Source organism: Electrophorus electricus, chromosome 8, assembly GCF_041902795.1.
Source record: "Electrophorus electricus isolate QZ-2024a chromosome 8, ASM4190279v1, whole genome shotgun sequence".
NCBI lineage: Eukaryota > Metazoa > Chordata > Actinopteri > Gymnotiformes > Gymnotidae > Electrophorus > Electrophorus electricus.
This window is the reverse complement of record NC_137504.1, coordinates 4,912,501-4,935,499: the sequence shown is the minus strand read 5'-3', so window position 1 is coordinate 4,935,499 and position 22,999 is coordinate 4,912,501. Positions and strand designations below refer to the sequence as shown.

Below are 22,999 nucleotides of genomic sequence, written 5' to 3'. Positions count from 1 at the left end.
AGTCTTTTCGGCGTCTTTGAGTGAGGCAAGATCAAAGGGACGTTGGCTAGAGCTTTGGTACAGTCTCATTTTTACACTGTTTCCCTTACATCACCAAACTGGAACAGAGCTAGATGAAACCAGACCAAACCAGGCATCGCACAATCAGAACCAGATGCTGCAGGAAAGAGAGAAGTCAGACGTCATCAAACATGACCCCAGTGAAAACACGATCTCCCAGACTTCACTTGTAATCTTCACTCCACAGGCAGACACACAACACCCACATTTCATAACCATATATATTAATCTCTTAATTCTCCTTTCTCTTTTCTAGCCTTGCTGGTCCATAGCTCTGAGAGTACTAAAACCCAAACCACCTGGACAGATGGTGACAGTTAGGCTCAATGGTATTTTTTTCCCTGACCTTTTCTAAAAGTTTCTGTCCTGGAGATAAAGTTCTTTCACATCAGCCAAATGCACAAAGGTAATAGGGAGAGACATATACAATGGATTTGTGCCTTGCAATTGCATTATTTTTAGACTCATTTCCTCTGCAGGACTTGCAGCCAAGGCTGGATTCAATCATATCCAGCTCTCTCAGCTGAGCTTCACTGCAACCCTCCGCCCAAGCGCTTTGCCCACACTTAAATGGACCCCAAAGTGGCGCCTGAACTGCTCGTGGGGGCCAGTCCCTCATCTCCGCGACTAAGGTGACCTGAATGACAGCACAAGTGTAGCTGTACACCGGTCGGAGCAAAGACAGCCTGAAGGCGTGCTTACCTCAAGTCAACAAGCACATTCAGGGCTGTGCACGGGTGGGCATCAAAGACCACGTTCCACTTACATACCTGCTGTGCATGAGCAGAGGAGAGAGAGAGAGAGAGAGAGAGAGAGGACCTGAAATCTCAGGTTTGTGAATTTTTCATCGGTGGTGTCAACACAGTTTGCTAATCCCCTTGCTCAAACTAAACCTGGTAATTAATTCCATAGGGACCCTAAGCCTGTTATGGCTTTCTAATTAGGTTAATGTTGGTCTTGTGGGCACACAATAAGCATGTACAAAGTATGAAGAATTAGTGACGTTTCAATCTCTGCATGGACCAGTATTTCTCCCATTCTGCTTGTGCCTCCCACACAGCTTTCATTCAAACTATGTGTTTGTGCTCAGTTCATGCTGGGTTAAATTTGGATTTTTCTTGTTTGCACCAATATGTGTAGTTCTGCTTGAGTGATGCAGTAGTCTGGGAGGCAGGGATAGAAGTTAGTCACATGCTCAATATCGACACCATGTCCAGACCGTCCTCGGAGAGTTCAGCTGGATTTTAAGCAGTGTTTTAACCTACTTCTAGCTTGCTCCTTTCATTCGCCCTTTGCTGGATGTTTAAGATCAGTCAAGTGTGGTATCATACAAAGATCCCGTGTATGGAAAAAAAAAAAAAAATCACAAAACTGTGCTGAGCTCCAGCCCTTCAGGACTGGAATCTCACGTGCCTGCGTTACAGAAATGCTCCAGTTCCACATGTATTTTTATATTCCTGCATGTTGAATCTCACATACCACGTGCCCGAAGCTCCTGCCATTGTCCTGCTATATTGCCAAGTGTTTCGGTTTCTCAATTTAAAGTTCTCACCAAAAACGTCTCATTTTATCTGGCTGTCTGGAGGATGGTGACAGGGTTCCTACCACAGTGGATCGTAAGCCCCTCATCTCTCACTTGGGTCAGCCTGGGTTTACAGCATCAGCAGTCATTAAACTCAGCGCTGTAGCCGCACAGGGGCAGGGGGATGGGCACAGGGACGCCCGTCCCCAGGGGCGGGCCGGAGTGTGGTGGGCAGCACTGGCAGCCGTCGTTAACCTGTGAAGCGGTGGGCGTTATGGCAACAACAGGCAGAAGGAACACAGCATTACTGCTCAAGCTGTGAGACTAATCTCCCGCCCCACTACAATCGGTCTCTACGGATGCTTGTGCTTCACGAAACAGGACTGACGTTAACTCGGATTCCCGTAAAATAAATGTGAGCACCATTTCAACCCAGACAAACGGAACGATGTAAAACAAAGGGGAGTCGAACTGGTAGATTGCTTGGAGGAGTCCTATTCCATCTAGTACTAGGAATTAAGACCTTTCAGGTGTTACAAGTGCAAAACAAGTGCATTTGATTTGTATGGGAGTGAAGAAATTAATCTTTGCTATACGCAGAAAGGATAGTCACTGTTCCTTTATCAAAAGGCAAAAGACATAAGCCTTCAATTCCTTTATTACCTTGTATGTAATCTGTTACATCTAAGAGTGCTACCACATCTAAACCCATCTGCAGAACTTGAGCAAGATGAAAGGTGAAGGATATGATTGTAGACCAGAGCAGCTAAGCATCCCTCTAGTTCTGCGCACACTTCAGATGCCTCGGTCTCATCCTGCATTAGCCATCCTGTCAGTGAAGCTGCCTTTTAGACTGCTTTTATTATCTATTCCTTGTCTGGCTCAGCTCATTTCTCCGAGCCAGCAGCGATTGAACTGCCCAAGACGAGCCTGCGTGATGGGGGAAAGGACTCGCATTTATGCTTTAATAACTCACTTTGCTTGAACCAGAGTGGTATCACCAAAAATCAAAGAGAAAACTGCTGTGACAATATTAATGTGAGCCTTAAAATGGCGTTTGTAAAATCATCATACAAATCTCCATCATACCTACCCTCAACCCAAAAAGAGGTACTTTGTGTGATCACATCAGTCTTTCTGCTACAGGATAAAACAGCATATTTCCATTAGTTGGTCAGACTTTTGATGCCGACTTCAACAAGTGCTGACGTGAAACTGCACTCCAGGCAGCAGTTCTCAAGCAAGGGCACCTTGAGAATTGACCCAGACAGAATGGTGTAATTAAGATGAAAGGGGAGAGTGATTTGGCAAGCTCTTTAAAACACCATACTGAAGCAATGCAATAAAAACACCAATAAGACTGTTGACCTTGATCAATTGTGCACTTTTCTGATTTTAATGATTGTACAAGCACACACATACAGACACACTTTGTGCACATTCTCTCCCCCCCCCCCCCCCCCCCCATAATGATGCTTGTTTTAAGAACACAAACAATTTCACAATTCAGGGTTAAAAAAAAATAAAATAAATAATTCCTCTCCTTCATAGTGGGAACCCCGAGGAGCTGTAGAATTTACAGGAGCCAGGGGGAAAAAAAGGCTTCCATCTCAGAACCACAACAGGAAAATCAGGATTTCACAGCACATCACCAGTGCCAGATTCGAGTCCCATGAATTTCCCATTTTGCAGGGCCGTCTGGCTCGTTTCCTACGGCTGGGAGGATGGGCACAAGGAGAGAGTGGAGAAAGCCACAACAGGGAGCAATTGCATGTCTCACTTTAACCGCACACAGTTCTTTTGTGACCACCCCCTCTTAGCATGACAGACTGCCGTCATATGCACTCCACAGGGCCACGGTGTCTGCATGCACGATTGTATTCATTTGGATGAAAGCCCGTAGATGGCGGAGAAATCACGCAAATGAAGAAATGCCTTCTGGCAAGTCTCCTACTCACACGAGGCCATGATCAGAAGTTCTTCTAGCTCTTCATTGTCCTTCTTCTGTGACGGGAGAGAGTCTGGGGAATTTAAAAGACCACGGAGTAAACCGGAATTTAAAAATCACCTTAACATTCTACCCCCGCTACTGCCGCAGCCAACGGCAACAAAGCACAGGCACATCATATCATCTTGTAAAGACTTGCCAAGATGAGATGACGACGTTTAACGTGGCAGGCAGCTGCTCAAAACAGGATCAATGTGGATGACATGATACACAGTTAATTGAGTATAAATGTGCGATTTCATGCATCGTCAGGCACTCTCATTATATCTGGGGCCATCAGAGACATCGTGAACCAAACACAATTAAAACTTTTTCTCCCCCCAAAATGAAGCATCTGTTTGCTCAGTACGGCCTAGTAAATATTGTAGGCTAGAGTGTTCGCAGGAGCTTGGCTCTGTCGGGGAGGAACGAGGCCCCCAGCCTCCCAGCAGAGCTGTCCTCAGACACCCCTAAACCCAGATACAGGACAGCAGGTCAACACAGGTGAGCCCCGAGGAACCATAAACAGCCCACTAGAGACTTCATGCTTCAGGAACCCAACTAAAAGCCTTTTACTTAATGAAAACATTGAGTTAATTACCAGTATAGATCTGTCCTGTGAAGTGCCTGCAAAGACCATCCTGCAATAAGATATTTTACACGCAGGAAATAAAAATGACGATAAAAGTGGTTGACAAGCACCACACTGTCAGACAAAGCAATTTATTTATTCTCCAAACCCCCCCAAAGAAAAACCCTTTTGTCTTGAGGAAATGTGGGCTTAAAGTCAATAAAGTGTTTAATTAAGAGGACTGGAGAAAACATTAGTAGTGTTCTCTATACACAGGGCCGTGTACTCAGGGCCTACACAGCTCTCTAGTACACTGCTCCATCCTAAAGAACTCCCCTTCGCTTCTCCAGATCCATTCAAAGTTCTTCCTTCTCTCCCTCCCTGCTCACAAGTATTCCAACATTAGTATGGATGCACCATTCCTATGTTTTATCAATCATGTTGCAGCTGTCTACCGTATAGATGTATTTAAGTGAATATTAGTTTATAAATAAATGCTTTCAGAAGATGAACAATTTTCAGATGCTAAAGAAATGTAAGCTACGTTTGTCAACGGTCTTTTGAAATGCTAAAAAGCATGTATTCCCTTTAGGATTGTAGTTAACTGAAAACACAATGATTATATGAATATCAAAATACAAAACAAAAATTCACAGATGAGAATTTCTTATGATACATATGAATAATTTTTGAGAATGCTAAATGATCAATATTACTCATGTGGACGTTAGGGACTATGCAGAAATAAGCTTGTTAGGATGATGGCTAGAACAAAAGAAAAAAAAAAAGAAAAAAAAAAAGGGACCACTAACACAAAAATCCTGATCATGAAAAACCTCTCAGCTCCACACAAAGAACCATTGTTCTGTCAGTAAACCAGATGGACCAAAACATTGTTTGCTTCCAGCAAAATTACTTGTTCACCTATTGCAGGCTTACAGCAGTTTTTGTAGTCTAGAGAATTCTCTCAGCCAAACCACACTAGAATGGAGTGATTTCCTCTCCATGGAAAAAAAAACAAACTGCAAAGCAATGCCGTAAAACTTTCTAAAAGTGTGTGGATTACCAAAGGCGTGCAATGTGATGTTATCTGCACTCGTGGCGCGCAGTTGGCTCCTGGGAATCCCTTTTTGCTCCGGAGTTCCACCATGACAGTGTGGGACACACCACACGGACTCACGTGTCTGGAGTCTGGAGACTCTGCCAAGTCCTGGAGCAGACCAGCTTCCAGTCACGGTGCTCGTCCCTGGAGAACACGAGGCCAAGGGACCCTGCGAGACCCAGAACGGTAGACGGGCAGGCAGGAAGCAGGCTGGAGTGACGCGAGAAGGCGGCGCAGGCCAGATTTCACAGGTGCAGGAAATGAAAGGCCATAAGCAGACATTCACACACAGAGCTGAGAAATCAGAGGACACACAGAGTTCTGGACTCATGTTTTATTGACTGTTCAGTCTTTTACAAAGCAGATGCAAAGTAACCCCTGCACAAATGGAGAACGTGAAGGCCGCATCATTTAAAAGTAAATAGCAGACAAGAGACTAGAGCATGGAAGATGTAAGAAAGGAAGAGAGGGGGCTGAAGGAAGGGGGGGGGGTCCTTTCTTCATTTAAAAGAGAGAATAAACATTATCCTTCACAGAAGGATGTAACAGAGTGCCTCTAGAGGATGTAGAGCCGTACTAGAAGGAGCTTAGTCATCAATTTAGACGAAAACTTGAATTGGTTTCTGCAGGATGCAGAATACATAAATTATTGCCTGTTTCTCATATTCTGTTATTGTGGTACCTTCTGGCAGAAAATGAAGAAAACAAAAACAAAAACCCAAGGCCCAAAATTTGTTTCGCTGCCATGTCATTCACTTGTTGAGGCTGGACCATGCACTCGAGCCCTGCTCTAAAGGGCCTCTCTCCATGGATACCGCTCACCTGGTTCACAAAATAAAACACATCTGTAACACAAGATCCAAAATAGCAAACACAAGGGGATAAAAGCATGCGCAGGTCACGCCACGCGAGGTACAGGTGATCCCAAACAGTCACGGGGGGCTTGTGGGGGACTGCTGGCTGTCTGCTATCCGCCTCTCTGTGGCCTCTCCTCCCCTCTTAGGTGGGGTTTGTTTGCAGGCTCTTGGAGGCAGCCAGCATTGCTCGTACTTTAGCCATGAGGTCCTGTGAAAGTGGGGAGAGAAGTCGAGAGCTGTGTGATTGATGGGGACTAACGGAGTGCAAAGAAAGAAAGGAGGAAGGTTGACGACTGTGGCAGAGGGAACAACCGTGACCGAGTGGGTAAGAAACAGAAAAGGGCATGAAAATGCAGAGAGGAAGAGGACAAAAGGCACCGGCGCACACAGAGACATCCATGCAGACACACGAAGGCCATTCAAATTCCAGATCTGTCGTCTGTTCGATGTGTATGGTAATCCGTGTCACGAAACGGGTCCAGGGAGGTGGCGTCATGGCAGACAGGGTCAGCTAGCACCGAGAGTCTTTCAGCAGTCAGGCTTTGACTTCCGGAAGTCCCTTAGGCTTCTTAAGCCAGTCTGTCTAACTCGTGCACAGGCCTGGAAGTCCCACACTGGCCAAGCCTTCTGTACACCTCTGCTCACTTATGCATTACATTCAGGTATGCAGCACCTTTCTTTGCTCCAGTTCCCCAGGAGAGAGAGAGACAGACAAGAGAGACAGACAGGCTCAGCAAAGCATTATTATTAGAGTTGGACACTCTGCACAAGAGGACAGTCAGCACACTGGAATTCAGGTCATGTTACTGGGTCATGACTGATGTGCAGTGCCCTGGACAAAGGTCCTCTATCGCACTCGGCCCTCACACAGACCCATGACTACACAATCTCCTTCACTCAGGCCTTGATGTAGGTCATGTTTCACCAGTGACAGCTTAATGTATCCCCTGCTTATTTGAGCGAGGGACCTTCGGCACCTTAGCCCGACCCGCTGACGGCCAAGCACGCTGGACTCATTTGTTCTGCTGTTCACATCTGAACGCGCCCCAGCCTTGAGATTACACATCAAAGCGGAGAGACGTTCAGACGCGTGCCCCTGGTGAGTGTGCTCAGCACAGGCTGCAGGAGAGTTGCCACTCTGAGACCCAGCACCCTGTCCATACCAGCCGGAAATATCGATCCACAAAACTCCAATAAAGGCCCAGCAGAAAGAATCATAAAACAAATAAATGAGTAAGCAAAGGCAATTACACACACAGACACACACACACACACACACAGACACAGACACACACACACACACACACAGACAGACACACACACACACACACACACACACAGACACACACAGACACACACACACACACTCACAAAGGCAGCGAGGAGGCGGACGCACTGGTGAACACTGTGGGGGGAGCATGGTGGGCGTGCACAGCAAATAGCCTCAGCACTGCAGCAACGGCTGCAGTAACACAGCATTAGCAGGCGGACCACGGCCACTCCCACAGAGTCAAGGCGGCCAAATAAAAGGCACAATGCAGTGAAAGCATCACAATGGGCCTGCAGACACATGACCCCACCACTACCAGTTCTCTCAATTCAGGTAATAAGGCCTGTGGCGAACCAAAGGGTCAAGTCCTGCCCCTGTCTGTCTGTGGCGGACCTTCGGCTGAGGCCCTAGCAAGCTCCTGTAAGCACCAGATAAAACCTCCACCTAACACCCAGGAGCCTGAGCCACTTGGAGCTCACCCTCCCTGGCTGGGGGAAGGGGGACCTGCCGGCTGCTGGCTGAGCACTGAGCCCGTTGGGGTGGCATTCACCAGACAATAGAGACGTCAATATAAGGAGGGTCAGGCAGGAGAGAGGGCGGAGGGGCGTTCTTAAGGATGGGCCTTCAGTGCCAGCGCTAAATAACTTTTTCCATCTCAGGGTAATTAAAAGAGTGCATTTTAGCACTACAGTCCTTCACAGACCACTCTTTATTAGGCATGAAGGCCAAAGATAGATGACATGGACATGCATGCTTTCTTCAGCTAGTTCATGATCACTGTTAACGAACGTGACCATGTGAATCGATGCAGTTATAGCAGCATTACTTAAACAACTAAATTTACTGATATCATGTTAGCACTCTTCACTATGAAACAAACCTCATGCTTGGTGATCTTATAAAAGTATATGGCTTGGTTGAGGAGACCATTTTTGATCCCATTATGTTAAATTACTGACATTTTTTCAAACAAATACAGAGACTACGCTCTAAGGTTATGCTCTAAACTGTGGTAAAGTTTATTACAACTTTAATGTAATATATATAACGACCTATAATTTAAACTGTCGAGATGAAAGACTACACAATCAATCAATCAATCAACTACTAGCAAAAACAAGCCAGTTGTTATTTTGTGCGCATGTGTGTGGGGGTGTGTTTGTGTGTGCATGAAATGCTGATTGTGCTGTAAATTGTAGTTTGCCCAAGATTATTTTCTCAATTAGTGAAGCAAGTAGGAATGAACGTATATATATGAAACCTGTGAACAGTGCAGTTATCCAAGCAATAATTACATTGCTTATGAGTTATGAATTATTGCAATGTAATAGGCAATTAAAGGCAATTAAATCATAATATTAGTATAAATTAAATTAAACAAATCAAAAAGAAAATAAACAACAACAACAACAACAACAACAACGTCTGGCACAGAGAGACACAGGCGAGGAGGATTCATCAGAACAGCAACCAGGGAAAGTCAACAAAGAGGATGAAGCAGGACCAGCAGAAACCAGTCCAAAGCATGTAGAAAAATGGTCTGCTTCCACTTGAACAGTTTGGATGCCAAAAGAGGGCCTTCCCGAAGAACTGGATTGATAGCTTTGAGCAGACAGAGTATTCTGTGCAGAGAAATGCTGCATTCTGTTTCAGCTGCAGAGTGTATGGAACATAACAGTACAGACAGAATAAGGTTTTGCTACTACAGGCTCTACCAACTACAAAAGAGCTCTAGATTCGTTCAGAGCAAGAGAAAAGTGCCTTGCAAGAGGCCACTAGAATGGCTTGAAAAAGCTTCAAATCCAGCCTATACATAGAGATGTATTTGAGCACCTACAAGCTGCTAATTTAAGAGACATAACAGAGAGAAGGGAACGCCTTCGCCGCATTGTAGCAGGTACAGCTTTTTTTGCTTAAACAAGGCATGTCATTTCGTGGCCACGGTGAGGAAGAGGGTAGCCCAAATCAAGCGATTTTCCCACTGCTCCTACACCAGTCTGAGCCTTCTCTGCAAGCCTACAACAGCTTCATCCGTTTCCACTTACCTCTCTCCATCTTCTCAAAATGAGCTAATAACAAGTTGGTCAACGGGTCACTGCGAAGATTATTGTAGAGATTAATGCAGTGAGGGTAGATGAAGCCACAGACAGAAAAACAGAACAGCTGGCAGTATGTGAGCGATTCATAACACTGGAAAGGACAGAAAAGGAACATTTCCATTGCTAGAACAGGCTACATGCGTTTGGGGCAGATTGCATCACAGATGCAATTGAACAGGTACTTGTGTCTAATGGCATTGGTGACCTCAAGGTTGGAGCATAAACCTACAATGGAACAGCAGTGATGAGTGGATCGGTCAGGTTACTAAGCTTGTATCCAGGAAAAACACCCAGAGGCCATTTATGTGTATTGCTATGTACATGACCTTATATTCTGCCATACCTGCAAGGTGTTTCCAGAAGCCTTATTGGAAAACGTAGGTTTGTTTTTCAGTTTGTCTGTCAAATTTGGTTGCACTTCAGCAAGAGCTTTGGTTGGAGAAGGCAGAGCTTGTCAAGGTTTCCAAAACCTGATGGTCATGTCAGCTGTGTTCAATCTGCTATGGTGAATAACTTTCCTGCCATCATTCGGTGTCTTCAAACCCTTCCACCCGGAATAGCAGTAGGACTTCTGTCTAAACTATCAAAGTATTCATGGGTCTATATGTTGGACATGCTTAAAAGCATCTCAGAGGCATGACAAAAGTTCAGATGGAAGATGTGAACATGTCCCAGTTTAAAAAAGCAGTTTGAGATACTATGAAAAGCAAGTGTACACCCAAAGTGGAAATGTATTCAAGTACAAAGGCCATATACGATTAAAAACATCCAGGAGTCCACTGTTGGGGCTAGCAGAAAACAGAGAAGGAAGATTTTGTGGTCGAGAGATGTCATGTGGCTCAAGAACAGATTTGCAAAGTACTTCCCATCTCAGTGATTGTTCTACCATTGACTAGACAGTATGACAAGAGCTTGTGAATCAGTTCAGCTGTTGGGAATAGATCAGTAATGATGGGAGCCTAGGCACATCACCCAGCCTCTGAATCATTCCTTTGTGTGGAATCCCATGGAAGGCTGGCTGCATGGTACATAATTCAGCTACATTTAGAAGAGGTCTTGGTTGCAAAACACATCTTACATAGAAAGAGGGAGGAAGATTCCTTATACGCTCAGTGCGATCAGCCTTCTTGGTGCCAACATGTTTCTATCCTTGACGGAAGCCTTCCACAGAACATCCCCATGAGCTACTGTGAATGGTCCTGCATCGATTACATACTTTGCTAAAGAGCACTATTGGCTAAGAGAGGCTCAATGACCTGGCAGTGCTGTCTATTGATAAAGTTGTTGGTGGCCTGGACAACAGTAATTGACACTGCTGCCTAAATCAAGAACCAATGCTACAGTTTGATGAGAACACAGAAACATTAACAATAAACCAGTCAGAGAGCAATGATGGTGTTATTGTGTTTCCCAGTCCTGGTCCTGGTATACCACTGCTTGCATCTTTTGTTGCTCCAAGATACACACCTGATCTAACTAGTAAACTTAAAACAGCTCTTCCGGAGCTGACGAGGATGTGTTAGAGTAGGAAAACACTTAATTGTGTTAATTGTGTAGGGCACTGCTCTGCACATTGCGTTTCCGTGCTCCAAGACACCTGATCCAACTATTACCTCATCAGCAAGTGCCACTCCTGAGTTGAAGTGGGTATGTTGGAGCAGGAACACACAAAAATGTGCAAAGTAGGAGGTCTCCCTCTCCTGGATAGGAAACAAAGATATTTAACCTACTTTATGAAACCAGACAAAAGAGGAAGCCAGAGATAAAAGAAACAGGAATGGAGAGAAAAGGTAAAAGGAACAGAAGAAACAGATACAGTAATAGAACATTCTGGAGGAGTGCCACAGTGCGAAAAGCACAGACACCTTAAAGACAGAGAGCACCAACAGAGAAGAGAAGATGCACAAAAACACCAGAGACGGAATGTGTGAATTAGTGGAGAGAGAAGACTGAAGACCATCCACTAGAAGTAAACAAAACACAGATACAGCATCGCGAGATGAGATGCTTATGCTGTTTTGCTGTGAGGCGATTTGCTGCACAAAAGTCTAAGGTCTTAGATTTCTACCCCCCCCCCCCGCCCCCCCCCTCCAAATTGCCTGAAAATTATGTTGTTAGCTGACGAAAATAAATAAATAAATCAGCATCTCCGAAGAATTTTCCCCCGAGAACCCCTTGATCTTAGCAACACCCCTTGGAAGCAGAGTGACAGGAAGAAAGAGAGGGAGAAAAAGAAAGAGGGGGGGAGGGAGAGAGAGAAGGAGAGCGGAAGAGCATCAGGGTGATGGTGAGAACGTGCTAAAGCCTGAGGCTGGTGGTGAAGAGCCCTGATCAGAGCATGTTAATCCCACATTAGCATGGCAACACTTAGTGAGGGATAAAGGGATCCTGCAGACAGCCAGTCATCGAGACTGACCAAAGCAGATTTACTGCAATGAGCTGAGGAAACCTCCACCACGATCAACGCTGCATTACAAAAGCCCAGCCGGCTGCCGTGCGGGCTGGCCCAGCTTGAGATGGTCAGAGGACATGGAGGTGGACACACTACCTGTCTGGGGTTGACCAACATATGGAAACCAATTTCATGACTGGGCACCAACTTTTACATCTCCCCTGAAACACTGACCTCCGTAGCAAGTAACCTGAAAAGTATTACCTAGTATTCTGAAGCTCTCAAAATTAAAACGGTTCGATTTGCAACTAATGCACTAAACTGTAAGGGGGCATGAATCACAGATGGGTAAAATGTACTTTGCTTACAGAAATCCACTCGATCCATCTTTTATCTGCAGCTCAAACCGTACCCAGCAGAGTTATATGAGGGCAATTTCATCCTCCGTCCTAAAACCTTTCACTATTAGTGTGTGTTGTGACCTGGTCAACCGATGAGTAAATCTCCAGCACAGGAGAGAGGAAGTGGAGTCATTCAGCTCACCACAAACACACCACACAACACAACTCCCTCTCTTACCAACTCCTCCTTTTCACCCCTCTGGCCTGCACTCTGTAAACTAATGATACATTAATTATCTGCTGGGGCTTGTTCGATGCTCCCTCATAAACTGCATCTAATCAAACCATCAGTCACCTACCCACACTCCACTTCACCCATGTAGAATAAGCCCAAATTAATCATTCCAATCATTTTTCACCACCGGGGAGTGTGGAATGCTGCTCATAACATGGGAGCAGCATGAAGGTTCATCAATCCCCCCCCATGTGTTGTGGCTGGTTACACGGCCCCAGTGCGGCAGGCCTCGATGTTGGACCCCATTTCCTGAGGCTTGGGTTATGCCTTAGCGCACTTCCTCTGCTGAACCTGAGGCTCCAGACAGACTATGCTGTGAGCGAGACCCAGCCTGCATCCTTATTAACTTTCAAGCTAACATCCTTATTGCGCTCTTGTGTGCTTGTTTGTTCTCATACGCCATGCTGTTACGAGTTCTGAGGCGGGACTTAGGGAAGAGGCCCATGGGGAAAAGCCCTGACAAATGGGTTGAAATCACTGGGGGTGTAACTTTATATAGTGGAAGGGACGGGGACTCACACAGTGCACATATATCAAACAAGCTGCCTTCTCTGAAGCAGCTGCGCGCACAGTCACCTGAGCGACCAAGCCGCTGGTCTGGCTCGACAGCAGCCGCTAGGGTGAATAAGGAACTTTTGCTGTGGATTATTCAAACTGAATCAAGAAATCCTTAGTGGAGTGAAATCCCAGCATGCGAGAGATGATAGGGTGGCGAGCTGAACCGGCAGCGGCTACGTAACCGATGGAGACAGCCCGTCGCCTGGCAGCGCAGCTTAATGATGCAAACACGGCATCAATGACATATGTTAGGTGTGCGTGCGCTCGTATTCGGCACTTCATCACTTCCTTTCTACGTTTCGTTTTCAGTTTGTCACAACCACTCCTCATATTAGCATGGTGGCAGGGGAAGAGAGAAAGCTCTCCGAACACATGCGCGCACGTATAAGCGCGCACACAGCATTTCGTTATCCACAGAAGATGGCAGAGACCAGCAGAAAGCTGTCGTGAGGGACAGCTGCACTGCATCAGCCTGCTGCGACACTTGTTTTTCCTCCTTACACAGTCACACAGAGTCACATGTATAGCACCATTCTACCTCATTTTCCCAGTCCCACTAGAGAGAGACTGAATGATACTACACAAATGTTTAAGATGTTGACAACCTAACAAGCATTTGTGACCTATATTCATTGCTTTGCAGTTTTACATGGCACTTCTCCTAAACAAATAGTGAGGCTCGCAACATTTTGGCAGCATACCTGAGTAATTTTGGTTTGAACTGAAGAAATGATGGTGGAAGAGACATGCTTGTCTTTTTCCTGTGAACTATCCCTGTAAAGAACGACAGACAGAGAGAGAGAGAGAGAGAGAGAGAGAGAGAGAGAGAGAGAGAGAGAGAGAGAGAAAGCAGGACACAGAAAGAGAGACATTGTTATGCATCACCAAGCAGTCATTTCTAATGCAGCATTTGTAACAGCTTGTGTGTATTTAAAGGCACAAGGACATGAGGAAGTCTAGATCTCTGACCAGAAACTGGAGGACCAAAGAACGGCCATGAAATATTTATCCACCCCCCCCCCCCTAACCCCACCCCAACAAGTTGTGGTAAGGGTATAAATAAAACAAAAAGAAAAAGAAAGAAAATATTTCCCAAAAGGTTGGGCGCACTTTCTGAAGAAACCTGGCGCTGAGAGAATTGTCTTATTTTCCAGTCCTTACAGTGGCTACGAGGGAGTTGGAGTAAAAACGAAGACGTGTAAAGAACAGTAAGAACTGTGGTGTGCTTGTCTTTTGCTTTCATATCTGCATGTGCCACTGTCAAAACTCATTTGAACTCCAAAGTCACTGTGTACAATTCTGCATTTGCAAAGCTTTCATGTTGAATTCAGAACATCATTAGTCTGGCTGTCACATCATGGCAAACCTGATTGTGAGTTTGAAAGGAAAAGGCGCCAAGCCCTGTCTGTGTTATGACTCTAATGCGAGATCCTCTGAGAACATGGTGAGATGGATATGTTCTGAGTGTGACTGCCTGAGAGATATGCAGCAGACCAAAAAAAAAATATCGATAACTGCTAGAAGCATAGCAGTATGCACTTAAGCCTCCAGAACACAGCCTAGTGCGCTTTGGCTGACCCTTAAAACTCACATATATCAGCATGTGCTCTGACATACACTCACCGCCCTTTTTATCAGAAACGTATGTATTACTTCTCGGAGATGAACAGCTGGAGATCACAGCCAGGTGCCATGTATGGTCTGGATTAGCCATCTTCTGACTCTACATTCACAGTCAATTTCAGGCCACAGCAGTGCTGCAGGATGGATATGCTCTGGTGATGAATTACTCTCAACCCAGCAGTGGCACTGACGTGTAAAAACTCCATCATGGCTGCCGGCTCCGACACGCTCATACTAGAGCAACACACACTGCTATGCCGCTACCATGTCAATGTCACTGTGTTAGTGCCTCAGGGTCCATCCCCCTTGAAATATATGATTAGCAGTGAACCTGTGGTCAGAAATCGACTATTAATGAACGCAGCTGACAAGCGTCATGGCAACGGGTGACCCCCAGTCTGTAGTTGTACACGTATAAAGACAGGGGTCGCTAGTCAAGAGGCAAGAGAGCAGAGGCACACCAGGTGCTTCTAATAAAATCAGTGATCAGTGAGTGTATTACTGATGGAAATTAGCATGTGATGAAAAGAGGTGGACTTTACCTGGACCTGCTTAAGCTGGAGGTGGGGCTAGTGGTGGGGGAGGAGCTAGTGGTGAGGGTGGAGACTTTGGTGTATGCTCCACCCCGGTCTGGTGAGGCAGTAGGCGAACAGGACAAGGCCTTTGATTGATGCTGTGATTTTGAGGTCTTCCTCTTCCTTTTTTCATGAGGTGACCTGGACAACACAATGGTATTATGAAGAAAAGGAGGGACAACCCCCCGCCCAAATAAACCCAAACAAAACACACACACAAAAAAAAAAAGGTTGATTCATCAAGGTATGACACACCTAGCTGACAAATGCTCTGTGTCATACTATTGTTAATTATCCTTGTTCAAATTTTAACCAGCAAAAAGTTCAAGACAATGTTCATATGCAGTTTTCAATGGTTTTACTCATGTTTCAACTGACAGCTTCTAAATATACCTATCACAATGCATGCAATAATCTCAAAGTGACTACTGTTGAAGCTGGGGAAAAACAGCAGCCAACACATCACATAACATCAGGTATACAGAAGACATTTAGTTCACAACTGTGATTACAATATTGTTTATTGAGAATTAGACAAAACTTGCCACCCTCTCCTGTGGGTGTGTCTGGCGGAGCCTTAATAAAGCTGTGTCTAAAGGGGCTTCACTCCAGCCTGAAATAAGAGCAGGTACAGTTCCTACGAATCTTGAGTACTTCCTTTTTATTCATATGCTGTACAATAGGAGCAAATTCATCTATTCACTTGTTTTTTCATGCAGCTATGACTGATGATGTCTTGGTAGAAGAGGCCTGATGTCTATTCACGCAGGACTCGGCGAACACTCAGTCACAAAGGCAGGAAAGTGTGAAAAGCTGTCCTCCATGCCACTTGTCTTCCAGAGAGAGGCATTTGGGGCTCTGGGGTTAGCCGTGGCAAAGGCAGCGTGAGACGGCACGCGTGATGGGCACTGCAAGGTTGTGCAATCAGCTCTTAGCAATGCTGCGTGGCAGACAACTGCCAATATGGAGCGGAACCAAATGAACCTATGGCTTGTGAAAGAACCTTCATCTTCGGAGTTTGAGGCCAGTTGGATGCGAGTCATTTAACTGCCTTGGTCATGTCCATTTATGACACAGATGTCAAGCTATCGTTACAGTGATATGTAATTGCCTGGAGAAAGTTGAGAAGTCTTTTGTAATGGTGGGGGGAGCTGAAAATGAGCAGGTAACCTACAAGTCTTCTGAGACACTTTGGTCTAGTTGCCACTGTTGGAACTCAAAACCACATCAAACCAAGTCCGTTTGAGACTTTCAAATAAGAGGCTACTAATATCACATGCTGTTTCTGAACAAGTGTTTTTGGTCCAAAAGTGTAAGACAGAGGATTCAGTGTGTAAACAACACCTATTTGATTTTTGTTGAGAGTCATCCAAAAAGTCCTTTACAAATTCTCAGCTAAGAAAATGCTGGGATAACTACTTGCTAAGAAAGTGCGAAGCAGCAAGCAAGCAACAAGTTGGGGCATGGACAGCACTCGGTCCTGGGCTCTGTGGAGCGTCATTCTGACGGTGGATAAACGGTTAATGAGGCTTAACCGGCTGGGCTCCACTTCAGCAGACATGGCAGCGCTACTGGCTTTAGAGCAGCTGAATCTCCTTTTATCTCATCAGTGAGGGACAAATGGCCCGGCCCGTGGGAGGAGATGCGTGTGGGCTCGTGCACACAGGCGTGTGCCCAGACGTGCCAGGCCGCTCAGCACTGGAGCCTGACGGAATCCTCTCGTAGGGTGTCAACAGGTTTTCACCATCCTTGTGGTTTAGATTCCAGGGATGGGTCGCCATGGTGACTGCAGCTAGGTGCCTGGGCCGAGGGCGCGCGGATGGGCGGTGCTAGTCTGCCACGTGTATTCAAGTGCCACCTCTCAGAGGCGGTCGTGTCAGCCAGCCAGCGAGCAGGGCTGGGGGCCAAAGCGCTGCGCTCCCCACTCATCTTGCCCTTGCTCACACGCTCACTGTACACACATGCAAAACGGATCCTCAGCAGCTTCACAGAGGAAAAGACGGGGTGAAAGGAAATGCGATCAGACTTTCCAGAACAGCCAGCTCCCAAAAACGCCAGCTGTGCCCGTCTTCCTGCAGACGGAACTTCTGGAGTAGGCCATGCTCTGAGCATACTTTCAGAAGGATCCACCCCGGGCTTAACAGTAACAACTGCAATGGAAACGCACACTCAGCCTTGGTCTGTTACGGCAACCGCTACATCCTGCTGTTCCTTCACACCCTAAAATTGCTTTGGTGTCAATAGCCAATCAGGCCCCTGGGCAGGCGCTGAACTGATGGGAGATATCAGGGAGAATCACCCCTCCTCTCCTCTCAGCAGTGTGGAACAGGTCAAAAGAAAGGCCATCGCGGGCTGCACTGGGACGGGGTAGGCCGACAGACAGCCAAGAAGCAGGGATGCTTTTATTGATAATGCGTTGGCTTTAGCATTCTGCAACAGGAGAATCTTATCGGACCTGCGGTCAGCACCCACCAAAACTTGCAGGTCAAGCGCTCCTTCCTTCATGCTCTGGTAGAGGAGCGTGATGCTGGCAGAGCCTGAGTCTCCCAGGAGGCATGCAAAAACTACGTTTCTGCTGTCTGTGTATCGGGGAATCAGTAAAGCATTTTGCTCTGCTGTACAGGCTTAGATCAGAGGCAGTTACTCTTAATTTCTTCTCTCCACTAAAGAAGATGGAGTCTAAAATGGTGTGTTTGGTATGCAGCACTAGAATGTTGTGCTAAGAGGTTGTGGACATAGCTGTGACAAACACTTGTACCCACTTCATGCCTGCGAGTAAATTCGAGTGCTCAGGTGATTAAGAACTATTTTTCTGATTGCTCTTGTATACATAAGTGAGCACAGGAACTTCTCAGACTTCCCCTAAAGGACTGGTAAAGGATTTCTTTCTCTTTTTTTCTATATATTTTTTTTTTTACCAACCAACAAAATACCTGGATCTGGACCTCGAGCGCTTTCGGCCAAGGCCTGGGCTGTTGCCAGGGCGACGGGAGGGAGCCATGTAGCGCCCGCGTTCCTCTTGGCGTCTGTCCATAGAGCGTGCGTGTCGCTCTCGTCGGCTGGGGGAGCGCGACTGGGACCTGGTGAAACACACACAGGATCTCACAACCAAGCGCAGCAAGGCAACCACAAAACCCACAACTTATACCTAGGGCCATCTGAATCCCACCACAAACATCCTTGGGACATCCTTCATTAAGGATAATTTATTCTTCGTCTCATCTTGACACAATGTTCCTCATTTTCCTTACTCTTCGTCTTCATTTAAAGCAAATAGTGAAAGGAGAGGGGAAAAAAAACCGCATTACCCGGCTTTGAGAAAGATGGATTACAGTGGGCGGTTCATAACACTGTATTAAGGATGTAAATCAGTTCTGCCATCTTTACCTCTACATTATTAAAACGAAGTACGTATATGCCTGAAGCATATGCTTGAAATTCCACCAACCCCTGGATGGTGGCATACTCTAAACCTGCATGGTAGCCAACTCTTCCCAGCCACACTGCTGCAACATTCAACCAGGTTGAGCAACAGAGCACAATTTCAACCATCACGTGGCCATTGGGTAATAATGACATTTTCCCAGCGGTCAGAAATACTGTAGCAAAGGGGGCAACGAGTCCATCCTCTAACAAATTTGTTCATATAATGGGATGACCCCTCCACATCGTTTAATGCAGGCATATGATTTAGTGGGGTATAAGCCTCCACTCTGAATTGGTCCTGTGGGGCCTGACTAAGGGATGAGCCTCAGGGAAGGCTCCACTATGCAGCTATCCCTCAAGACACAGGCTTTCATAATAGCGCATGTTCTAATGACACCCGACGCTTTCATTCCCCATTACGCATTTCAAGGGCACCAGCAGTATGAAACGACCCTCATTAAACCTGGCAAACGCAATCTCATATTTTCCCCACAGAAGTCGTATAGCTACAAATGAACATTTGCAGGAAGCAGGTGAACAATTGAACACCCACAGAGAGGAAATCCCACATGCAGCCGACAAACACAAGTGGGGAATTAAAAATCTAAGCAATCACAGTCTTTCCAGGCTCTGAAACAATGAGACTTGCAAAGAGCCAAGAAAAACAAATGTTTGTGCGAATCAAGCCGAGGAAAACATGGCGCTCTCTCAAATGTGCCCAATACACGACTCACCAACCACGTATTATGATGCGAGATAAATGCCAAATCACCTCTATAACTTGAAGCCAAACTGCATTTGCAAATGACAAGAAACAGTACACAAAAGCTGACAACTTGAACTCATTCACAAATTCAGCTTCTGGGATGAAGTACCTGTTTCATAGAACACTTCTATTCTCATCCCAAGCAGACTGTTTCTGGCATTTCTAACCATTTCTGGTTATAGATGTGGCATGGCCTGAGCTGGTCACATGTTGACCTGCATTCTAACAGCAGCCAGCCTGGTTAAGGGTGTCGGAGCACTAGCGACCCACATGTAGTGCAGCAAGTCTAACAAGAGCAATGTGTGGCCTGACCTGCGACTGCCCGCACAGGGCTCATACTGCTTGGGGGCGGAGCCAATGCAGATGAGGCTCACCCCATGACAGATAGAAGGGTCAGTTTTGGGGTAAAGCTCTTCAACATGGGTAGCGCCACTTGACCAGGCTTCTTTAACTCGGCTCAGATTAGAAAGGTTGGGGGGGAGGAGATGAGCCAGGGCACTGCTGGGTCAAACCTTTATGAACAATGAACTGAGATAAGGATGGGTTCCCCCTCTGAGTCTTGGTTCCTCTTGAGGTTTCTATTTTTCTCTGCCACGGTCACCTTTGGCTTGCTCATTGAGGGCTTGGACCCAGATATCGGTAAATTTTCTTTGTGACAGCCTGTTGTATAAAGCACTATATAAATACATTTCAAATTTGACTTTATGCCACTGTGTGTTCACAGCTGCCATATGCTTAAGAACAGGAGTGAGCGCCAGACCCTCTACTCGGTCAAGGCAAAGGCTTCCTGTGATTATATCCAGCAGTTAAACAAGCTTAAAAGAACTGAAGCCCCACACTTGCAATGTACTGGAATAAGACGTCACTAAGGGACTGAGGTTCTTATTACCCCAACCTTGCAGGGGGCGTGGGTAACACTTGAAACGCTAAGCCACTATCTTCAGCATACCCAAGGGGCTTGCCTGAAGCAGATTAGTATTCCACGAAGCATTTCCTTAAGGAAGAGAACATAGGTTGCATCTCAGTCATACAGAGATAAAGGTTTTCACAGGAACAAAAACCCTTAAAAGCCAGATACTCAGATGCTCTTAATCTGGCATTAGAGAACGCTATTCTAGTCTTACAATACTTCACTTCAGCAAGTTCATTTGACTTGCTCTCTCTATTCATGGCTTAGCCCATGATTATGGCTAGTTTTCACTTTGCAGATATATAATTGCCAACAAAGGCCTGAGTGTGCCAGAGAGAGGGTGTTTGTGGATATGAGAGAGAGAGAGAGAGAGAGGGAGGGAGAGAGAGAGAGAAAAAGGAACCCAAAAAAGGGATGAAAGTGGGAGAGGGGAAGAGGGGGGAGGAAAAAAAAGAAAATAATTTTTTTTAAAGAGGGTACAAAAGTGAGAAGGGGGTGAGAAATTTAATTTGCAGTGTAAGTGATTTCAAATCTGGGGCAGAGATGATTCAATCTCCAGAAAAATATATTAAGGCATGTCACAATGACATGATGAGATGAGCATAATTACTCGAACTTTAGCACCACATAATGACAGATTGGCCGCGATTTCTGGTGACAAGGAGGCAAATAAGGACTGGGGAGCACCGTCGGATGCCTGCACTGCTGAGCCAGTAGTTCCAAAATGTTTAACACAGGATTTGTCGAAGAGATTCAAGCAGGGAATCCCTGCGACCTGAACAGAATTAAAGGTTAATTCATCTTCTAAAAGGCTGAGCAAGAAATAGATATAGAAAACGCTCAAACAGTTACCTTTCAGCATGAAGTGTCTTCAGATGTCTGCAATGAACAAGATTATTAAAATGGTGAACTGGTTCAACATGATGGGTAGGAACAGTGGAAACCAACTTGTACCTTGACCTCCTGCAAGTGCGGTATGCACTGGGTAATGCATGCTTGGTTTTGGACTTGGAACGGGACCTGGAGCGAGACCTCCTTTTGTGTTTCTTCTTCTTTTTGTCTCGGTCCCTGTCCCTGTCTCTGTCCCTCTCTCTGGCAAGGCCGCGAGAGGCAGAGGAGGAGGTGGAGAATGAGGAGGAGACAGGGAGGCCAGGAGCTGGGGGATCGACACTCCTCAGCGGGGCATCTGGGGGTGGGTAATCCAAGCCTGGCAGCTGGGTCACGACAAGAGGGAGGGGCCCAGAGGATGGCGTGGGCATCTCCTGCTGTAGACACAGATTAGACAAAAGGGGCTAGTCTAGGGCTCATGGGAAAAGAAACTCAGTAAAAGGCCAAAAAAAAAAAAAGAGCAAACAAGCTTAATCAGCAAAATCCAAGCAGGGGGCTTTTAATTTGGCACCATTAAAAAGTAGGCGACATCAAAGAAATTTTCAGGCGGGGTCTGGATTTGTGATCTTCACAAACCAATAGTGCAGCAGCTGGCTTGGAGCGATCAGAGCGAGCGTGTCCAATTTAGTGCAAACTTTCAATCAGCGCGCACAACTACACGTACGGGCAGGAGCCGAATGTCTGCATGTGTGTATGCAAACACTCAGCTCGTCCCAGTGGAGTAAAAGCACACGGGTCCATGTCATTGTGCGGGTCATAATTACTCATCTTTGTGCTCTCATGCACACTTCCCCCAAGACTCTAATTAAGCAATCCTAGTGGTTGCACAACAAAACAGACACAGTACAATATAATCAGCCCTTCTTCTCTGTCTATAATTACAGTAATATCGGCATGTCTGGTTAAATGAAAAACCCGACGCCACGTTTGCATCAAAAACTGCCTTTCAACCATCAGTGCTGCGGCTTGAGCCAGCTGACTGCGCCTCTCCCTTCCAGTTGAACGCATCGTCAGAAAACCCATCTATTTGTAGACTGTCCAGCAGGGCATACAGGTGGACGGGCAGGCAGCGCGTAGCACTCCGAGTGGGACCCCGGAACTGCTGTGGGTACTCTGTCTGTTGTGCCGAGACCAGAGGTCACGCAGCTCATCCCTCTTCAGCCCCTGCTTAAGCAGGACACAAGCCAGCAGTTATGCGCACGGCCCAATTAATTTCACAGCGCAGGAAGAAATGTTGTGCAGCTCACATGGAAACAGCACGTTCCTCCACCGGCTGTGCTCGATGCAGAGCAGGAGGGTGGGAAGACAGCGAGTGAGAGAGACAGGGAGGTGAAGAGATGAAGGCTGGAAGGCACTTAGCAATAGGAGATCAACGCCACAGAAACAGGAGAGACGGAAAGCTAAGTTTCGGAACACAATGGCAAAATGTAGTCATACTGAAGGATTTCCATTTTAAACAAAACAAAACAAAACAAAAAAATCCAGAGTACTGTTTAAGTGAAGATTAACTACCCACCATTCAGAAAACGTGCCAGAGGAAATATTTATGGCCGCTTGCCATCATCAGTTATCGCTGAAAATATATAATCACATAGTCTGTGTGTCCACTAATTACAATTAGGCACATGTTTCATTTGTGATCTGACTACTCTATAATTACAGTAGCTTTTAGCAGCAGCAAAGTTTGGTAAACTTGCCTGCAATCAAATGGCAAATTTCACATGTGCACACACGAGTGAGAAGACAAAAAAGGAGGA

General features: G+C 46.0%; 1 protein-coding gene and 1 long non-coding RNA gene across 9 annotated transcripts in view; one reads left to right on the top strand and one right to left on the bottom strand.

Moving 5' to 3' along the window:
* Positions 1-2,947, top strand: part of LOC118241553 (uncharacterized) — a 39,419-nt gene extending 36,472 nt beyond the window's left edge. For 2 of the 5 annotated variants that reach the window (XR_014124851.1, XR_014124850.1), the window contains exons 6-7: positions 317-389; positions 540-2,947. This is a non-coding gene — a long non-coding RNA (uncharacterized LOC118241553). Of the gene's footprint in view, positions 1-316 lie in introns of all 5 variants that reach the window. The other 3 variants (XR_014124849.1, XR_004776170.2, XR_014124848.1) reach the window with 2 other exon arrangements.
* The window catches only part of sfswap (splicing factor SWAP), a 95,917-nt gene that overhangs the window by 23,010 nt on the left and 49,908 nt on the right, over positions 1-22,999 (bottom strand). The window contains exons 14-19 of one of the 4 annotated variants that reach the window (XM_035527152.2): positions 21,309-21,619; positions 21,207-21,233; positions 18,186-18,332; positions 15,220-15,393; positions 13,756-13,828; positions 3,079-3,603 (exon numbers count right to left, since the gene is read on the bottom strand). In XM_035527152.2, coding sequence (XP_035383045.1) covers positions 3,565-3,603; positions 13,756-13,828; positions 15,220-15,393; positions 18,186-18,332; positions 21,207-21,233; positions 21,309-21,619 — 771 coding nt within the window. In that variant the 3' untranslated portion in view covers positions 3,079-3,564. Of the gene's footprint in view, positions 1-3,078; positions 3,604-5,561; positions 6,308-13,755; positions 13,829-15,219; positions 15,394-18,185; positions 18,333-21,206; positions 21,234-21,308; positions 21,620-22,999 lie in introns of those variants that run through there. The other 3 variants (XM_027003705.3, XM_081719034.1, XM_081719033.1) reach the window with 3 other exon arrangements.